A 22,194-nucleotide genomic window follows, 5' to 3' on the forward strand; every position below is an offset into this window, starting at 1 on the left:
GATGTGAAAACACCTTCCTTCTTTTAACAGGATGGTTCAATCCCTTAACATTCCAGCTTGTAAAATTCATTAAAAAAAAAACATGGGAGAGTAGTAGGCATGAGCAAAATCAACCAAACAAACAACAGCTCTGGGGCAAAAAAAATAAAACAGGAGAATCAGGACAGAAATATGACCTGAATAACAAAGAATAACTAAAGATTCTATAAATGCTATTGGCAATAGAGATCCCTCGGCCCCTCAAATCCCAAAGCAAGAAAGCTACCTAAGATCAGCACCAAGCTCTTCAAAAAAAAAACCCATCCCAAAACCCAACTTCCAGGTTCTGAACAACAACATAAGCTCCATTTGTTAACAATTCAAAAACCAGAAAACTTACACACTACAAATTAGAATTATACTTAGAGAAAAGAAAAACAATTCCACCAAAATGTATTAAGCTTAACTCAAAGTAATAGTCCAAAAGAAAAGATACGAACTAAGAAAAACATGAACAAACTTTACCCAGTAACCTACCCGCGAGAAACTATGAAAAAAAATTCACTAACTTGAAAAAGAAAGATCAGGGGAAAAAAAGTACTTGTCCACCATTTTAAATAATCAAACCGAATCTGAAGAAATGGAAGTAGCAGGGAGACTTTCGATAAATTTCTGAGCTTCTGTAATCGAGTTAAACCCCTTTTTATTTCTCCAGTAGCGAGAGTTATTCGGAGACGAGCTGGAAACCGCAGAGAGGGCCTGAGTCCATGATTGTAGAACTCTTTCATGACTCCTTTATATTCGGCACATAGACTCAGAACTTGGGGAGCATAATCCTCGACAATACAGATAGATTGACACTTGCATTCCAACTTTCCTCTCCGATGTGCTTCCATAACCAAAAGGTTTTTCACCTTATAGCAATGAAAACAGAGAATTACTGGGCGTGCCTATGGCCCAATTCCACTTTAGGCGTAAACATACTGTGAGCTCTGTCTAACTCGGGTGGGGTCGGAAGAATATCATTCCCAAAAATTCAACTGGAGATCCACTTACGATACCCTCCGGGAAACCGAGGATTCATAAATTCTGATGTCTGCTCCAACCTTCCAGATCCATAACTTTAGATAGTAACTTGCTGTTATAATCCCTCAAGCTGGAGCAGGCAGCTTCCAAATCTTGAAAGCAATGTTTTAAATCATCGGTAGCAGACTCAAGAAGAGAAAGACGTTCGGCGTGAGCCTGCACTTTGGAATTAATTTGATCTAATTTGGATTCCAACAAACCGAAAGAAGTCTTAAATTCAGACTTAAGTTCGAATACTATATCTTGTCGGTGCTGTTCCAAAATGGAAACTATCTCGGTAGAGGAACCAGTCGCAGAAACTTCTTTTTTTCCACCTATTTGGTGGTCCTTGAAGCCATTGTAAGACAGGCATATTCGCAGGTTGGGGGGGGGGGGGAATTTTAACAACCTGGAGTTTTAAAAAAAAAAGGAAAGAAGAAGTGCGGAGATAAGAAATAAAGCGGAGCGACAGCTTTAAGCGACTAAACCATCGCTACCTTAACCGGAAGTCCTGTTATAACTATTTAAGAGGAGAAAGAAAATCTGCTGTCCTTCCCTGCTGTGGCCAAGATGTTGCTTCAAACCCACAAAATGTGGTTAATTGGCTTACCCCCAAGTGCTTCCACACAGGGTTATCTAACTTCTTATCTGTTGAAGGCAGCCCAATAACGTACAGTTAAGAAATTTGTTTGCACTGAGTTAGTTGTTTTATGAAAGGGTAAATTTGACGAGAGTTACTCATGATAATATAAAAATGCAGGCTGAAATGAAAGCAGCAGTAACCTGGGCAGCATTTGTGAACAGAGAAACTGAGTTAACATTTCAGGTTCTGAAGGTTTTGTTTATTTCTAAAAAAGAGTTATTGGGGTATAATCTAAGTATAACTATGTATTTGGTGTTGGGTTCTTCTGCAAAGCACCTACAATTTAATAGTATCCCAATCCTTTATTGTTAATATTTACACATGAAGAATGGACACATAGGCAAGGTGCAGAGGCCAAAAGCTGCTGATGAAATGCACTTAAGCAAGAATTTACTGCCTTCAGGGAAGACAGTTATTAAAAAGAAATGCCCGTGCTCACTACGCAGTCTCTATTTTAAAAGTCTGTGTAGCCTCCAGTGATATTTGTTTTGTCCTTTACTTCTTCAATACCTAAATTGCCATGGTAACCATATCTGACATTTAACCAGTTTTGGCAGGTACTTTCAATCTGATGATCTCTTTAATTCACATAGGATAGTGACTTATTAGCTCAGCTATTTAATTGTAGAACTATTATTGCTTTTCATCTGCACAGTGACTAATAACAGTTTTTGATGTCTTTGACCTAGAGAAAAAAAAGTAGTTCTTCCCATCCTGGTCGTTCAATAATAAACAATATAAGGGAGTTCAAAGGACTCATGGGTGATTATTAAGCAGAATTTGACACTAAACCACGTAACAAGACATTAGCTAAATTTAAAAAATCTGGACTTTTTAGAGAAGGAAGGAAAAGAGGTAGTGTCATCAACTTTGGCCCACTCACCATCAACTATCCATTCAAGATTCATAGACTGATTGCATTTACATAAAATGATGCAAGATTCTACTCCTACACAAGTCCCAAGAGCAATTTACAATGGTCAATCATCTGATCAACCTGCATCTCCTAATGATTGAATGAAAACACAAAATACTCTGCAGATGCTGGGGTCAAAGCAACATTCACAACACGCAGGAGGAACTCAGCAGGTCGGGCAGCATCAGTGGAAAAGATTGGTCGACGTTTCGGGCCGGAACCCTTCGTCAGGACTGTAGGGGGAAGGGGCAAGTCCTTACGAAGGGTTCCGGCTTGAAAGGTCGACCGATCTTTTCCACTGATGCTGCCCGACCTGCTGAGTTCCTCCAGCGTGTTGTGAATGACTGAATGAAGGTCTTTGGTACTGCAGTGTAGCAGCTGTACTTAGTGCTTGGTGCATCACCTCATTGCCATGCTGTGTGATTTAGGGAGGGAATTTGGGTGTAGGTAGCTGAAGACAATTGTGAATGATGAACATCCAGATGAACAGGAGCCCTTCTTTGGAATTCAGTGATGGTAGAAATTTGGGTGAGATGCAGAAATTGTTCCAGGTGAGACCATTTGGTAAAATTGAAGGACTGTTGGACAGGAAACCAGTAGAGATCAGTGAATAGAATAGAGTGAGTTGGGATATTAACTCTGGTGTTATGAATGAATCAGGGATGCAAAGTTAGTGACCTACTTCAGAGAACCCTAGAATAGTTGATTGAAGGCTTACCGGCAAGAATCTGTACATTTTAATATTGTAAAGCACAATTTGACAGCCTTTTGTGATTAGAGGTAGGTTTTAAGAAGCACCTCAGTGGAGTGAAGAGATCAGCAGGCACATGGAAGATTTGTGCAATAACATTGCTAAGAGTTGGAACGCAGAAAGGGGAGTTTTGGATAAACACAAAATACAAGAGGAGCTCGACAAGCCAGGCAGCATCTACCCAATACGCATTGGGTGCATGAAATGGTGGTAACTAATTGGAGAGTTGCCAATAATTAGTTGGAGTAATTAAATCTGTGTGTAACATCAACATGTTTAATGATTTCCAGCAGTAGATAAGCTAATACGATGATAGAATTAAGGTAAATATTGAGGAGCAATTAGACAGTTTTGGTGGTGGCACTGAGGCATGGTCAGCAGCTAAGTATAAGATAGGTATGGACTTATCATAGATTATATAAACGTACAGCACAGAATTGTACACTTTGTGTGCATTTCATCTGTGTTGACTATGATACACATCCACTTGCCTGCATTAAACCCATAACTCCCTGTATCTTTCCTATTCGAGTACCTGTAGAAACAATTTTCAAATGTAATTGTTTCTTCTCCACCTCCCCTGTGGTAGCTTATTCCAGGTATTCACCACCCTCTGTCAAAGTGAGGAGGGGGTCATGTATTCTGAGGTAACTGACTAATATCCTGCCTCTCCGAAATCTTTGCACGTTATCAAGGATTGTAAAGAAGAATTTGTCAGATGAACGAATGACTGCAGTATCAATAAAACTCCAATGGCATCTAGCACAAAGCAATTTGTTCAATTCCAATGACTGAAAATCCACTTCCTCAGTTGCCTGAGGCACAGTGACAGCTTTGAATTTAACTGAAGCTACTTATCAATGTTTCTTTAGCTGTATTTCCCTGATGTGCAATTTATACCATTCGGGTTAACAAAGGCAAGAGACATCTCCGGTTTCTGCAGGTCTCTCACAACCCTAATTTGGAAATGCATAATTTTTCACTGCAACTAGATCAAAATTCTGGAATTCCATGCTAAAGAATTTTCACTGTAAAGGTAGTAGCAATTATCAAAAGATAATTTGGGTATTAAAAGGTCATCTAGTCAATAATGTTAACATCCCATGAAGGAACAAAAGACAGATTCTTAGCATGAGATTGATAAATGTAGTTTTCTGATTTTGATACTGTGCTAGATAGGCATTTTATTTCCTGATGGTTGCCACAAATATTCTTAAAAATAAAATTTAAAAGTGGTGGCAATTCATTGAATGCCGAGCTATCAAACTGTACTTCCTTATATTTTAAACAGAGCTCTGTACTGGAAACATCTACATAATGATGGAAGCCAGACTGGTAGCACTCTTTAAATCTGATGCTGAATATGCTATCCTAGAAAGGTTAGTGCATGATCTCATACTTGTTATCTGAGGATGTATTAACTAAACACTTGTGTTCATAAAAATGCATACAGAAATTTTACTGTAAAATTGAAAATAGCAGTATACCAATCAGTTGGTGACAATATAAATAATCTTCAGTATTTGCTTTCCACTTTCATCTACCAGGACAGAAAGTGTTGGAAGCAGCCACAAATCAGGCAGCATCTGTGGAAATAGATGTTTTCGGTCATCAAGATTTCTCAGAAGCGCTCATTTACCTTGTTTTTTCCCTCCTTGTTTTTTACTCACAATAAAGTTTATATTGGCTGTTATATACTGCACTAAGGTGTGAAAGAAAGAATATTGAGGTTCAACATAACCATATTTCATTGCAGAGAAATGGGAGAATATCCACAGCTCACGATCTCTGCAAGACATGAGAATTCATTTATAGTACAATAAAATGATAAATAGAGACTTATGGCAAATGTGAAGATTCACTTGGTAACCAAGAAGACTGAAAAATTTAAATGGAAAGTCGTATTTTTTTTCAAAGGGCAATTTTAAAATGAACCCTGAAATCTGTTATCAATGAAAACATTTAAGGAGTTAATTGGGGAAAAGCTCGGGTTTTTCCTTTGAAGAGATTGTCAGTGAATAATTGACCCAACATTATTATCTGCATATAGGTATAATTCCCTACACAACTCTGTGAAGGAATAACCCAAGCTCTTCCCCAATTAACTCCTTAAATGTTTTCATTGTCGGGAAGCGTATGGTCGTGCACTTTGATAGAAGAAGTTGATAGAAGAACTTCTTTACTCAGAGAGTGGTAGCTGTGTGGAATGAGCTTCCAGCAGAAGTGGTTGAGGCAGTTTCGATGTTGTAATTGGACAGCTATACGGACAGGAAAGGAATGGAGGGCTATGGGCTGAATGCAGGTCGGTGGGGCTAGGTGAGAGTAAGAGTTCGGCACAGACTAGAAGGGCCGAGATGGCCTGTTTCTGTGCTGTAATTGTTATATGGTTATATAAGTGAAAGGGTTGAATATTTTCTCATTGGAGAGAAAATACAAAAAACTGAGGTGCAAAGGGATTTTGGAGTCCTTGTGCAGGATTTCCTAAAGATTAATGTGCAGTTTGAGTTTGTGGTAAGGAAAGGAAATGCCATGTTAGCATTCATTTCAAGTGGACTAGAATATAAAAGCAGGGATGTAATGTTGAGAGTTTATAAAGCACTGGTGAGGCCTCATTTGGGGTACTGTGAACAGGTTTGGACTCCTTATCTTAAAAACGATGTGCTGAAACTAAAGAGGGTTCAAAGGAGGTTCATAAAAATGATTCCAGGATTGAATGGCTTGTCATATGAAGAGCATTTGATGGCTGGGCCTTTATTGACTAGAACTCAAAAGAAACCTCATTGAAACCCATTGATTGGTGAAAGGCCTTGATAGAGTGGATGTGAAGAGGATACTTCCTATGTTGGGAGAGTCTAAGACCAGAGGGCACTGCCTTAGAATAGAGGGCCATCCTTTCAGAAGGGAGATGAGTAGGTATTTCTTTCGCCAGAGAGTGGTGAATCTTGAATTCTTTGCCACGGACAGCTGTGGAGACAGAGTCTTCATGTATATTTAAGACAGTGGTTGATTCTAGATTGGTCGGGGAATAAAGGGTTACAAGGAAAAGGCAGGAGATTGGGGTTGAGAGGAAAATTGGATCAGCTATTATGAAATTGCAGAGCAGACTCTGGGACAAATGGCCTAATTCTGCTCCTATATCTTATGGTTTAATGGTAAGTACCTATCAGTTTCTATGCCCAAGGGAAAAAAAAAGTCCTAACCTGCTCAGCATCTCCCTATAACTCAGTCCGAGTCCTGGCAACATTTTGTAAATCAAAGACCAAAGAGGTTTTTCAGATGCTTGACATCTTGAGAAACACTAAATGCTGGAAGAACTCAATAGATCAGGCAGCATCTATGGAGGATAATAAACTGTCAATGTTTTGGACCGAGCCCCTTCATCGTGATTAAATAAATGGCATCCATTTCAATTTGACTTCCTTTTCTCACACAGACATATCTGCCCATGGCCTACTCCACTGCCACAAAGAGGCCAAATGCAGACTGGAGGAGCAATACCTCATATTCCGTCTGGATAGTCTTCAAACTGATGGCATGAACATTGATTTTTCTAACTTACAGTAACCACTCCCCTCTGCTCCCACTCACTTTGCTTTTTCCCCCTGTTCTGGTGGCCCTCTTGCCCCTTCTCCACATTCATGATTGCTCATTACCTCCCTCCTTTTTCACTTTCTTCCCTTTATTCCACTGTCCTCTCCTATGGGATTCCTCCTTCTTCAGTGTATTACCTTTTCCACATCACACCTTGCAGCTTCTCCCAACACCCCCACCTTCCCCAAACACCTACCTTCCCCTTCATCTGGTCTCACCTATTAATGACCAGCTTGCACTGCTCTCCTTCCCTCAACCTTTTTATTCTGCCTTCTGCCCCCTTTCTTTCCAGGCCTGATGAAGGGTCTCAGCCCGAAACATCATTTGCTTATTTCTCTCCATAGGTGTTGTCTGACCTGCTGAGTGCCTCCAGCATTTTGTGTGTTGCTCAAGATCCTTGTAAATACATTCTTCTACTCATTCCAATTTGAAAACATATTTCCTATAGTAGTGTGACCAAAAATGAGTACAATACCTAAGTGTGGCCTCAGCAACATCTTGTACAACTGATAACTCACTACAATCTCCCAACTTTCTCATTAATTACTGTGACTGCTAAAAGCCAATAATCAAAAAGTTGTCTTCACATCTCTGTCTGCCAGTGACTCCATTTTCAGGGAAACATGTATGTATACTCCTGTTCTCCACACATCCTAACATCTGCCTGTAATCATTCAGAGGTACCAGAGATCCTATGATAGTGCTTGAGAGGATTAAATGATCTTGCCGTCTTTACTCTATCAAATAATATCACTAAACCAAGATAGATTGATTATTTATCTGTCTTGAAATAAGTCAGTCCTGCTGTAGTGTTTTGGCCCAAAATGTCAACTGCACTCCTTTCCACAGATTCTGCCTGGCCTGCTGAGTTCCTCCAGCATTTTGTGTGTGTTGCTCAGACTTCCAGCATCTCCGGATTTTCTGTTGTTTGTTTATTCATCCCTTGCTGTTTGTAGGGTCTCATATTTCCACAACTACTTTTTATTTAGTGGCCATTGCATCCAAATCATTTTGGTTTGAAATACTTTCAAAGTGTTTGGTAGAAACATCATTCACTATAAGCATCTGTGAATTCATATACATTTTCATTGAATATTAGTTAATATTCTTAATGTTTATCCATGTTTTATTTTGTATTTTTGTTTTAGCTGTGAGAAATATTCACCAGTATGTGAATAGACAGTTGGAGAATATATTGTTTGTCATCATCCTGTAGAAGTGATACTTTTGTGGAATTGTCTAGAACACTTGTATTACTGTCCATTCTGTCACTAGTTATATAAGGTCAGGTTAAAATGGTGATTTCTTTTTGTTTCCCAAATAAAGGTTCAAGGGCATTGCCCTCAAAGGCAAGAAGTACAGACCATTGTTTGACTATTTCTTGAAGGTAAGGTCAGTGTACATCCAACTGCAATTTGTTTCCTCAGAAATTTTTTGAGGTTATGATAGACTGAAGTAGAGCATAAATATAATTTCAGACTACTTGTATCCTATAGGAATTTGGAGAAACAAGAAATTAACTTTTATTGAATATAATGTGCTCATTTGCAGTATGGTGCTGACACTTTGCAATAGTTTAACTAAACTAAAAATGTTTGATTTCTGTTTGTACTCTGTGTCCGAGGCTTCTTGTTTCAGTATCTGACAATAATCAGTCAGTATTGATGGATTCCAGTTGCCCTGATACCGTTCCTCCATGTCCATAATGTCCTGGTGAAAGCCTTCACCATATTCCTCACTGACAGAGCCAAGATTTTCAGGGAAGAGGTCCAAATGGATATGCAGAAAATGAATCGAGTAACATGTTGTGCTTCATGGTTTTGTATGCTTGAAGCATATTGTCAACCAGCTGCATATAGTTTGGTGCTTTGTAGTTGCCAAGACAATTTTCAGTAACGTCCTTGAATGCCTTCCATGCGACTTTCTCTGGTCCCACCAGAAGTTCTTCGAAGTTCATGCCATTGATGATCTGTTTGATTTGTGGACCAACAAAAATGGCTTCCTTAATCTTGGCATCAAGTTATTTTGGAAACATCTGTCTCAAATATTGAAATCCTTCACCTTTCTTGTTCATTGCTTTCATATGCCCCAGTTTTATATGAAGAGGAGACAAAAATATCTTTGGGTCTACAAGTGGCTTATGTGCCACACTTTTCTGCCCTGGAACCAACTTCTTACGGAATGGATAATGAGATTCTTTAGCACGGCTGTCCCATTCACAAATGAACAATGGTACTTGGTGTGTCCAAGCTGCTGCGTGTCTAGTAGCAGCGCTACTACTTTCAAATCACCACAGATGTTCTAGTTGTAGTTGTTATACTATATATGTTTCAAAAGACTTCCAAATTTTGGTAATTTTCTTAATGTGTACTACATAGCCATATGGTGTTGAAGGGTTGACATTGTCTTTGTGTAGCAGCACAGCTTTCAGGCTTAACACTGAAGAATCAGTAAAAAGACGTGTGTGTTGTGGGTCATAGAGAAACACAGATTATCAACCCGACCAAAGAATTGCATCAAATCCTCTTGGTGACAGCGAAAGAAGGAAATTCTTGTGCCTGTTGACAGCAGATCCCATCATTGCAGTCCTGATCCCAGTAATTCTGCTTTGCCTTTGACAAAACCAAGTGTATGACATGGTCCTTTAACTCAGGTTGAGTTATCAGATGAGGCTTACTCGACATAAAGGGTTCAGAAGACTCCATGTCTTTGGTGGCTTTGGTCCTGAAAGACTGTCGTCCTGTGGCACAGGTCTTATGGCTGAAGGGAGATCTGGGTATTCAGTGGGTTTCCTGTTTTTCACAGGGAAGCCAGACATATTGGTCAGACAGAAGAAGCAGTCTGTCACATGATCCTTCTCTCGCCATATCATCGAGACGGTGAACAGCATTGACTTCCGCATATCTCTGAGCCAGGCTTTAAGATCGACAGCGCATGTTGCGCAACAAATGTGAGGAGCTTAGGCTATGCCTTGGTTTCTAATTTTATACCCAAAGTAGAACTCATTGACTTTCTTAGTAAGATGAGTCTTGCTCCATCTTTGAGAATTAAGCATATACTCGCCACAATGTAACAGAAAGTATTGTGGCTGTTGCAACATTGACGAGACATTTTGCTATCACAAATAATTCTAAAAACACAACTACTTTATTATAATGGGTATGTACAATATGCAAATGATCGCACATGATCGCAAATCGATATACCTGTAAGCGCAATGCATTGAATGGTGTGTGCGTGATGTTTTTATAGTCTTTCTAAACCAGTCCTGCTATGAAACATCCGCTCTGCCTAAGCATGCCCAGGCATGGCAGGACACAATATAAAGCATTTTGGCTTACATTTTGGACGATATTTCAATTGATTTGAATTATGAATTGAAATAAATATAGGTGATTTTTTTTTAAATGGTGCATGATAGGGAAAGTTCATAGTGATTTTTCATAATCTGCAGCCCAAAATCCATAAGATACACCCAGAAGTATTCAAGAAGCAAAATCTTTGTTGTCCAGTGTAATAATTGAAGGATAAAATGTTCAAAAAATTTCACTGTATTATATATTATAGACTGCAAACTCAGTATTATAAAAGGAATATGCCAGACTTTGAATTACAGACAAATGTATAAATATATTGAGAATGAGTGTAATGATGAGCTGTAAAGCTGTAAGGATGACTGTTGTATTAGTCGTAAGAGATATCTCTGATTTTATCAAAATTATCAGTAGTAAAATATAAGAGACAATATAAGTTCCCTTTAATAAATCCATTTGTGCAGTTGTGCATATGTTTTATGCCCAGTGCTGTTAAAAGTCGAACAACTGTGGTGGGCCAGCATCTGTAAGTATCTTCGTGATACTCCAGCCTTGCTTATTAAATTAATGCAACATAGAGTTTATCAGGAAGGAATTGTATAAAATGGATCAATTTTTAATAAAAATGTTGGGAGAATTTTTCTCTCAATTAAGCTCCAGACTTTCTGCGTACAAGTTCTCAAAGCTACATCTTTGATTTGGAGGAGGTGAATTGACTTGAAACATGCCAATAGGTGGGATATTCCAGCTACTAGGAATCATTTATTTGTTGGTAATTGTTCATAATTATTGTTTCAATTTTGCCTTTTATATATTGAAATACTTTAATAAGTAAGTGACCCATTTCAATATTCCCTATTCATTACAACTTTATTGGGTATACTTACAGGTGATTATCTCGGATTTTATTAAGTACTTAAATACCTACATATTTCTCTTGCAGTGTAAAGAAACGGGAGCTTTCTCAGTACTCGTGGACAATTACGTTAAAGAGGAGGAGGGTACAGGTGTTGTACACCAGGCTCCATACTTCGGTGCAGTAAGTATTTTTATGGCTAAACTCATTTTTAACATTCTAGTGGTCACTTTCCAATTTCCACTTCATTCCCATCAGTGTATGCCATACTAAAATTTCCATAGTGTTTACTGTATTTTTTGTTTACAATTTATTCTAGTTTCGTTTAATTGACTCTGTCGACGAAAATTGTTAGTTTTTTGTGAGTAGAAGTAATTTTTAATTAACATATTCTTCTAATTCATCTTCCTTTGTGTGAAGTTTTCGATGGAATTACTAAATCATGGTGATATTAAAGTAGGTTTCCTTGTGTATAGAAATCTGAGGTTATGGCTTTCTGAGGAGATACAATGGATGCATAGAAGAAAGTTACTTTGATGAAAGTGATGCCCTTAGTAGGAGGCCACTAAATTTAAAGAAAAGTTCACCCCATCTCATGGCCCTGATAATTTTCACTCAGTGTTTTATCCATTGCAAGAACATACATGAAAAAAGTTACACTGGCAATATCATCAACCTTAAAAAAAAAAGTGTAATGCTGTCTTTTCATTTGTGTCACAACCAAACTGTTTTCTGTAACCATTCTTAAAAATGATGGGTTCTAACAGGTGTAACCAGCACCATTTATAGTAATTTTATGTCCTGACTGGCACAGGACCAATCATGCTAATCCTAACATTGACACTTCCATTAGGCCTCCTTGCCTTAATTTTCCACAGCCTATTAATTCCTGTGGTATTTGCAGGACATACTGAGCTGGAGCCCTCCACTGCTGTCTTTCTGGGGCACAAATGGCAGTTGTGATTTGTGAAAGCTGAGATCCTGCCACTGAACACCACCTTGGAGTCATATAGCTTGTTTCCATGTTGTATCGCTCTTCAGCCAACTCAATACATGCGAGCCAAGTTATCTACTGGAGCTGGTCTCACTCCCCACCGTTTGACTGAGATACCTCTAAATCTATTAAGTATTATAATTGTATCCACCTCTAGCATGCCCTCAGACAGCTTGCTCCATATAACCACTTTGATGCCTTTCACAGTTCACCACTGTCAAAGATTCAGGTTTCCCCCGCCATCCGAAGGTAGAGTGTTCCTATGAAACGGTTCGTAAGCCGGAATGTCGTAAAGCGAAGAAGCAATTACCATTTATTTATATAGGAAAATTTTGTGAGCGTTCGCAGACCCAAAAATAACCTACCAAATCATGCAAAATAACACATAAAACCTAAAATAACAGTAACATACAGTAAAAGTAGGAATGATATGATAAATACACAGCCTATATAAAGTAGAAATACTTTTCCACAATCATTGCCTGCACTGTTGTCTGTAGCTAAAATCTCACGCAAGTGCTGTTGGCAAAAACACTCCAGTAACCTTTAAGCTATAAAGCTGCCAAATCATATCAAATAACATGTAAAAATACACAGCCTATATAAAGTAGAAATAATGTATGTACAGTGTAGTATCACGGGAATCGGGAAGACGGCTTGCCGAGCACACTGATGATGGTGTGTTAGGCCGCGTTGTCGGAGCTTGGGTGGTGTAGTGGCCCCCACCCTCCGGGCAGCGACCCGATACCGATCCTCAAAGCATGCAGCAGTGTAGCGGTAGCCGGGAGGCACACAGCACATCTTTAAGAAAAAAGCCGAAATAAACATGCTAATTAATAAGGTGCCACCTGGCACGTAATTGTCGGCCCAGATCAGAGGCAATTGCCGATACCTGTCCGCGGCCTGGCTGTTGGGGCGGTGGGACACTGGGGTGTCATCTCGTCATCTGTTTCTATTAGAGCAGGCAGCTCATCTTCTCCTATGACTACCCGCCTCGATGTCGAGGGTTGAGTTCGCTACTGCATTTGGTTTTGATTGTTATCCTTTCCTCTTCCAATTGCATCAGCTCTTCATCTATCAGTTCTTAGTCATGGGATGCCAAAACCTCTTCAACATCATCTTCGTCAGCTTCCACAAGCCAAACTCACGTTGTCCTTACTTCGTTCACCACGATCAAAATGCATAATTATGTCTAGTTTTACGCTATGTGTAACACCCTTACGAGCTCTTTCAGGCTTTTCCGACACCTTAGAACTCATCTTGCTAATGGCTGCTCACAGGCACGTATTTAAGCAATGCCGGCGAGAATACCATTCTGAATCCGAGGCGCGCTGATTTTTTTCGTAACACTGAAAACAGCTTCTGTTAGCGAAAACGGGGAACTAATGTCGGTCCTTCGTAACAGTGAGGTTCCGTAAAGCAAACGTTGGAAAAGTGGGGGGACACCTGTTTTCTTAAAATTATTTTTAAAGATCTCATTTTTGGCACATTTAAAAACACTTTAAATTTAAACATGTATTTTTTTCTACAAGTAAATACCTATTTTTGTAAATTGAGTTAAAATGTTAAAGAAAAATAAACCTTAATCACGTTTAGTGACCCTATTCAAAGGAATGGGATCCTTGCTGGTATATGAGCCATTTCCGGCATGTAGGTTGGCAGTGGGGTGAGGAGAAACAGGTCAATATGAAGCCCTGTGCATTTTGGAACTTTCATTACACACAAAGGCTAGGCTGGTGGCAATGCTGGTCTCTGTGAAAATGCCATCTATGTTATATGATAGGAGAATGATCTGGCCTATTAAGTACAATTTTTTTTGTGATCAATTGAAGTGAACATTTGCCATTGTAGAATACAGGTTACAAGTGCCCGCTTGCAATCGCTAAGCACCATGTGGAAATGAAAATAGTAAATGTTGAGAAGGAGTTAAACGACTTTAGGGAGAAGAGCAAAGATATGTGTCAGGGAAGGATTTTTTGGTATCTTTGCCTCAGATATAGATCTTAAGACTGGGTGGACATTGGCTGAAGGAGTGCATTTTATGTCACTGCATATTTTGCAGTCAATTATTTTGCAGGGGTTTAAGACATAGCAGAAGGGCTCATTCCCACGATGAAGATATTTTTAAATGTTATCTTACTGAGGTTTTACCACTGCTCAACAGCTGTACTTTGTTAAAAATACTGGTTTAAAGCTGTTACCTTCGTACCAGTAGAGTGATATTTTTGACTTAGTTTCTGATATAATATGAAAATTGTAAATTAATAGTCATTTATCTTCACCAGAAATTTCTGTCAATATCTTGAAGGACTCGTATTCTCCTTCGCAAGCTTCCTCTGAAACTCACTGCCTAAACAAACCTAATGCAGTATTTCATCTCCAGGATGATTTTCGTGTCTGTATGGATTACGGTATAATCCAGAAAGATTCATCACCTGTGTGCCCTGTGGATGCCTCTGGTTGTTTCACAACTGAAGTGAAGGATTTTGCTGGACAGTATGTGAAGGTTGGTGGTTGTTTCATGTTCATAGTTGTCGAAAAGATGACCTAGCAGATCAGCAGAACAGATTAAATGGTAAATAATTACTATATTTCTATTTAATCATGTTTAAGATTTACAGTTAAAGATCAATTGCTTTATAGTGCTCAGTATGTAAAAATTCTGAAGTCTCTTGTCTTCATTTGTTTTAGTCATGAGTTATTTAGATATTTTTAATATACTTATCCTAAAATGCTTTAACTTCACAATCTTTAAAATTTGGAATTACATGATATTTAATCTCCTTCTAGGATGCAGACAAAAATATCATTAAATATCTGAAAGATAAAGGTCGACTGGTTCACAGTAGTACTTTCAATCACAATTATCCATTTTGCTGGAGGTAAGAACTGTTTGGAAATGTGTAGAGCCTTTCATCGTATTATAAAAATATTAGAATTTTGCTTGCTGCCATTTGAGTTAGATGTGGGGCATTCTCAGTACAAAAAAAAACAGCTGCTTGGTTATCCAAAAGATTTTAGTTTATTAAACAACCTATTGTCTGATTTGGTTCATGTAACCACCCCACCCTTTGGCCAGGTAATTGATTTAAAACAGATCCAGTTATGGCACACTTGACTGAAATATTCTATTTATCTAAAGGGTTGTTTTTTTTGTCCTCTATTTTCTAATCATATTCTGTCGGGTGAGGAGAGTTTACTATTGCAATGTAAATTTATTGCATTCAGTTTCAGCTTTTCTGACATCATCTCATGTAAAATTGGCTAAATCAATCAAAAAACTAAACCCAACAATATGCTCATCTGTATAGTCCTGAAGTATTAATATCAATCTTAAAGAAAATCTTAGCACCAGAGACTGCAGGTACTGGACTCTGAACCAACAGACAATCCGCCAGAGAGCTGAGTAACATCTTGTGAAGGAAAAAGTTCTGGTAAGATAGTGGTGCACTTGGACCCAATGGCTTCTACAGGGCCAACCAAAGGTGTTACTGTCTTTTATAAATGTGTTTTCTCTGATCACAAGCCATTGCTGGACATTAAGAATTTAAAGTACTGCAGGTCTACCCCATTACCGAATGGCATGTTGGTGGAGAAACTGAAGGGGCCAGACTTGGTGTGGATTGGCAGAGAGGCATTGCTGCGTGAAGGCAATGTGAAGTCTAACAGCAGGTGGTCGTTTTAGTTGCTTTTCTTGTGATCCTAAAACCCTATTGGACATTGGTACTGCAGGTCTATCCCATCACCAAATTGCACGTTGGCAGAGAAACTGAAGGAACTAGACTTGGTGCGGATTGTGCTGCTGCCTGCGTCATAGTCGGTGTGCAAAGGCCAACAGCGAGTGATCACCTTAGCCGTTTTTCTTGTGATCGAAGATGCTGTCGGGCATTGGTAATGTAGTATTGTGCAAGTCAGATTCGTGGGTTTATTGACAGAAAGTGGGGGTGAAGCTGTGTGTCCTTGGTCGTAGCAAGGACTTGGCCTCAAGCCATGGTGTCACCTGTTTGCATCCGCCCAGGAGGGGGGTGTTGGAATTGGTGCGCTTACCTGGAGTGCACGGCATTCATGTTGGAGTCAGTGCTGGTCTCCAGTATTCACTCAGCAGAAGACAAATGTATTGTGTTTGACTGCGTACTGCTGCAACTCTCTTGGACTCAGGTACTTGGACTATATATATATTTTCTTGTGTGACTGTATTTTGTTACTTTCTTATATGGGCTATATGTGCCTTGTGCTGTGTATGACTGTTGGTGCTAGGTTTTGCACTTTGGCCCTGGTGTAACACTTGTTTGACTGTATTCATGGGTATTCATGTATGTCTGAATGACAATTAAACTTGAATTTGATAATTCTAGTCACAACTGTATCAGGACTGAGAATGGATCTGTCAAAACCATTTAAATTGCATACTCCCATTGACCTGCACCAGGACCATAGCCCTCCATATCCCTACCACCCATGTACCTATCCAAACGTCATTTACTCCTCCTTAGAACACCTGGAGAATAAAGACGCATATGTAAGGCTCCTTTTCATTGACTACAGCTTTGCCTTTAATACCATCATTCCAAATAAACTGATTCCTAAGCTCCAAAACCTGGGCCTTAGCACCTCATTTTTTCCTACCTGCCCAACCCTGCTCTGCACTTCCTTTTTTTTTTAACTTAACCAGGGCCTCAAAATCTCTTGAAAACCAAGATTACCTACACTTTTTATCTTTACCTTTTATTCTGACATACAAACTTTTAAAAATTCACCTTTGAAGGCCTTCCACTTACCAAGTACACCTTTGCCAAAAGACAGCCTGACCCAGTCCACACATACTAGATCATTTCTATACCATCAAAATTGGCCTTTCTCCAATTTAGAGTCTCGACCCGTGGACCATACCTATATTTTTGCATATTTGAAACTAATGGCTAATGAAACTATTATGCACATTTCCTATAAACTCAGATAAGAACTTACTAGACGTAATTTTTAATTTAACACCGTTTCATAATGGTTCAATATCTAATATTTATGGTATGTTACTGGAGACGAGTAATGTTCCACTGGACAAAATTAAGAATCTTTGGAAACAAGATTTACAGACATCAGTATCTGAGGAAACTTGGAATGAAATTTTTAAACTGGTTAATACCTGTTGGCTATGTGCTCGCCATTCCCTCATACAATTTAATGTGGTACATAGAGTTCATATGACTAAAGATAAGCTATCTTGTTTTTAACTGTGACAGATGTAATAATGGAGAAGCTTCATTAATTCATATGTTTTGGACTTGTCCGTGTCTTGAAAAATATTGGAAGGAAGTTTTTCAAACTTTTTCTTTACTTTTCAAAGTCAATCTTAAGTCTAATCCTCCGACGGCCCTATTCGGTATTGCTGCAGGACAACATATCAAGCTGAAGACATCTGATTTACATATTTTGGTCCTTAGCTCTCTTGTAGCTAGGAGGGCGCTTCTGTTTAAATGGAAAGATATTTTTCCTCCTACTCATGCTCAGTGGTTATGCTATGTTATGTCATGCTTAGATTTAGAGAAGATTCGTTGCTCAATTTCTGAATCTCCTCAAGACTTTCAAACATTGTGGGGACCCCTTCTGAATTATTTTCAAAACTTTCAAAACCCTCAATTCATTGTTTAAATTCAGATGTTCGCTATTATTAATTTTTTATTATACGAGAAGGTATTTTACCTTTTCTCTCCTTAATAAACAGCTTCGGTCTTGGTAGGGGTTAGACTCTTTTTTGTAATAACAGTATATTTCAATATAACTATTGACTAACTTACATGAATACGGGGTAATGAGATTGTTATTATGAACAGATATAGTGTAATTGGTAGTTTTTAAAAAATTTTTTTGACCATTTATATGCACTTTCTTGTACTCTTCTTCTATGTAGAAATCAATAAAATATTGAAAAAAAAATTGAAAGGAAAAAAGTTAACACTATCCTATTGTTACAAAGATGGGTTTGAAGTTGTGCAAGCACCAATGTGTAAGCACCTTCACCAGAATGTCATAGTTGATGGTGCTGCATCACTACTTGTGAAGGACAACTGAGGAAAGATCTTTTATATTGCCTAAGTCAGTAATGCCCACGTCCATGAGGTCTTGTGATTTTCTATTGTCTTAGAGATGTTTAGAGCTGCCTAACTGTAAAAAAACATGGTTCAGGATGTATTTAACCCAAAGGCTTCTGATGTCCTTTGGGAGTGTTGTAATGTGCCACAAGTAAAACATTAATATCACTACTACTTCCTGCAGCTCATCAGATTAACTATGTTGAGTCAAGTATATTTGAAATGTTGAAGTGATTTGAAAAATTTTTGCTAGCTTAATGGTATTGCACTTTTTTTAAACTAAGAAATAACTCTTCACTTATTTCGGATAGAACACTTTTTAATGAAGATGGCTTAGAAAGCAACAAAGAGTGATTAGACTGTTTAATTGTTAGAGCCAGTACTGTTATTTCTGTTAATCATAGTTAATCTGTACTTCAACTCAGGGTACCCAGTACATCAACAAGGAACAATTTCATTTATACATGTAACACTCATATCATATGTATGTCTTAAGATGCTTCACAAATTCATGAAACAGTATGTGATACACAGCTTCCCAACAAGAAAATGTGATTGAGAAGTATGTTTGTGAGGGACATTTTGAAAGTGAAGAGCATAGAAAGAGAAGTGAAATTGTGGTGATAGTATTCTGATGGAGCTCTGGGCTACCATTGGTACTTTTGCAAAGACCCCTGAGTCATTGGAAAGAGCTTAGGATGCAGTTTTGGAGCCTGTGTAGATAAGAAAAGACAGATATGGAGAGATTTGTAAACAGATGAGACCCATTCTTTTTAAATTACTGAATCCAATCTGCTTTGAGAACTTACTCTTAGAATATTATGATGTCTCGTGCTAAAACTTCTTTTTTTAAAAAAAAAGAGAAGAGTATCCTTCTGTGACTATGGAAGCTATTGCAGAGCTCATTCGGAAAGCTCAGCGAAACGTCTGAACAACTTTCGGATGTGTGTTTAAAAGTTACCACAGAGCTTAAACGAATGGGGATTCTGCTGCAGACTATTCAAGAAACTTTAAAGGAACATACTGCTCAGATTCAAGAACATGAAGATGCTTTAATGAGACTGGATACTAAGATGGATGAGTTGGAAAAGTTCGGAGATAAACAATTGAAGATGATTGATTCTGTATGACAAAAGATTGTCGCCTTGGAGAATAGATCAAGAAGGAACAATATACGAATTTTGGGTCTTCCTGAGTCGGTCGAAGGCAATTGACCTTCAGAATTTTTTGCAAAGCTGTTAGCTCGTTTGTTTTCTGATGTTTTGGATACTCCACCAAGAATGGACTGGGCACACCGAGCCGCAGTGTTTAGATCTTAGTCTCAACAAAAACCTCGACCAGTGATAATTGCTTTTCATGACTTCCAAACAAAGGTTACTATAATTCGCCAATCACGTTGGTTAGGTATGATTAACCTTGAAGATTATAAGATAAGGCTGGTCGAAGATTTTTCACCTGTGGTATTAAATAAATGTTTTAAGTATAAAAAATTCACGGTGGAGTTGTATAACAAAGGCTATAAACCTTCACTAATTTACCCTGCTCGCTTCAGGATCATTTTGAAAAATGGATCTCCTAAGTGGTTTCTTTCAGTTGAGAAAGTGCACGATTTTCTTCAGGCCAAATCAAGTCCAGAAGATTAACTGTTTAATACTGTATCATATAGACTACGCTTCCTTAGCTTGACCGATTCTTTGTTGGACCGTTGCAATCTAATGGTTTAGTACAGCGGTCCCCGCAAAGCATATGCTACTGGGCCGCGAGGAAACGATATGATTTGGCGATATGAGTCAGCTGCACCTTTCCTCATTCCCTGTCATGCTCACTGTTGAGCCATTAGGCATGCGAGGTCATTACCCACGTGTCATCCATGTCAGCGCGGGAAGGAGATCAACTCCTCGAGCTTGCAAATGACGGCGGACTGAAAAATATGTTTGACATAACATCTCTGCCAGTATTCTGGATCAAAGTCGAGGTTAAATATCCTGAGATAGCCATGAAAGCACTGAAAGCGTTGCTTCCATTTCCAACATTTTTCTGCGAAGCAGAGTTTTCTGCAATGAATGCAACGAAAACTAAATGGCGGAATAGACTGGACATAAGGAACCCCCTTTGAGTATCGCTGTCTCTCATCACCCCTCGATAGGACCGTCTTGTTACAGGGAAACAAGCCCAGGGCTCCCACTGATTCAGCGATATTGGTGTGTTCCAATGATTTTATATGTTCATACGGGAGAAATATGCGCTGTGTGTTTAATATCCAAACATTACTTCAAATGTTATGATGCTATTGACTTACTTATATAACCATATAACAATTACAGCACGGAAACAGGCCATCTCAGCCCTTCTAGTCCGTGCCGAACGCTACTCTTACCTAGTCCCACCGACCTGCACTCAGCCCATAATCCTCCATTCCTTTCCTGTCCATATACCTATCCAATTTTGTGTTAAATGATAATGTCGAATCTGCCTCTACCACTTCTACTGGAAGTTCGTTCAACACTTACTTCAAGCTCCCCTGTCCTCCCCTGATAATTGACTTATCTCTATATTCATGCGAGGAAAATATGCGCTGTGTGTTTCATATTAAATTCGTTAGATAAACCCTTTTAGAAACAAAATTGAGTGTCTTAGCCACTTACCACCTATATTCCGGTCGTGATTAATAACACCCCCCCCCCCCCCCCCCACCCCGGCCGAACAGAATCGCCAAAAACGATCTGCAGGAAAAAATAATGGGCAGGTACACGCATGGGCAGGCCATGCATGCGCACTGGTGCCCGTGCAAGGCTTCATGGTCATTGTAGTCTTTCTCGGGGTAAGCACAACGTATTTGACTGCTACTCTTGTCCATTGGAAATCCTACCCCCCCCCGGGGTCGGCCAGTCCGCAAGAATATTGCCAATATTAAACCGGTCCACAGTGCAAAAAAGGTTGGGGACCCCTGGTTTAGTACATCTTTCTTTTGAATAATTCTCTCTTCTATTCTCATATACTCTCATAATTAGTTTCTGTTCTTACCGTATTTTCTTTGCTGAGTTAATTTTTTTTTCAACGTCATGTTTTGAACTCTTCTTTAGCTCTTTTGAATAATATTTAGTCTATCAACTCCAGAAGTTTAACTGTTTATTTCTGCTTTATATAACCTTGTTCCATCAGTTTGATTGATCAATTCGTTGCAATTGTGCTGTTTATTAGTTTATTACTTTCTTTGAACATTTCTTTTTTTGATATATTTTCATAAATAATCCTTTTTCTTCTCGTTTTTTTATTTTTTCTGTTTAGAAAATTAATAGACTTAACTTCAGTAAGTTTTCTTTGTAATTATGTTTTGCAAATGTTTTGATTTGTTTTTAGTTCTTTTGAAGGTTATTTAGTCTAGGTTGGAATTCATTCTGTACTAATCTTCTCTTGGAGCTCTGCCAGTAGGATGTTGGGGGTGGGATTTATCAGTAGATTCACTTTCCCCCTCTCTTGGGTGATTTTTTCTTTGGATGGGAGTGGGCTGTTTTTTTTTCTTTTTCTTTTTCTTTTTTTATCAACTGTTTGGTTATCTCTGCCTCATCTATTGCTTGATCACATATTTTTGAATTTTAAGGTTTGGAATTTTGGTATATTCCAGTGGTTTAAACATATTTAAATGGTATACAATATTAATTTTCTTAGTTTAAATGTGAAAGGTTTAAACCACCCTGTGAAACGCAATAAGATTTTTACCTATATTAAGAAATTGAATGCCTCAATTATTTTTTTTTTACAAGAAACACATGTTCGCAGATCTGATTGTGGGCATTTTTTTTCAAACGTTGGAATGGTCTAGCTTTTCATTCTTCCTTTCAAGCCAAGGCCAGAGGTACTTCAATTTTGATTGACAATTCAGTTGCCTTTGTTCAACATGATGTAATGTCTGACCCCAATGGGCTGTTCGTTATAGTCTCAGGGAAATTAGATTAATGATTTTTGCTAATCTCTATGCTCTGAATATAGATGATC

General features: G+C 38.5%; 1 protein-coding gene across 2 annotated transcripts in view; it reads left to right on the top strand.

The window, feature by feature from the left end:
* The window catches only part of iars1 (isoleucyl-tRNA synthetase 1), a 202,722-nt gene that overhangs the window by 60,693 nt on the left and 119,835 nt on the right, over positions 1 to 22,194 (top strand). For both annotated transcript variants that reach the window (XM_072280984.1, XM_072280983.1), the window contains exons 8-12: positions 4,646 to 4,733; positions 8,272 to 8,332; positions 11,203 to 11,298; positions 14,493 to 14,615; positions 14,900 to 14,991. In XM_072280984.1, the coding sequence (XP_072137085.1) occupies positions 4,646 to 4,733; positions 8,272 to 8,332; positions 11,203 to 11,298; positions 14,493 to 14,615; positions 14,900 to 14,991 (460 nt within the window). The remainder of the gene's footprint in view (positions 1 to 4,645; positions 4,734 to 8,271; positions 8,333 to 11,202; positions 11,299 to 14,492; positions 14,616 to 14,899; positions 14,992 to 22,194) is intronic.

This window comes from Mobula birostris, chromosome 16, assembly GCF_030028105.1.
Source record: "Mobula birostris isolate sMobBir1 chromosome 16, sMobBir1.hap1, whole genome shotgun sequence".
NCBI classification, from domain to species: Eukaryota; Metazoa; Chordata; class Chondrichthyes; order Myliobatiformes; family Myliobatidae; genus Mobula; species Mobula birostris.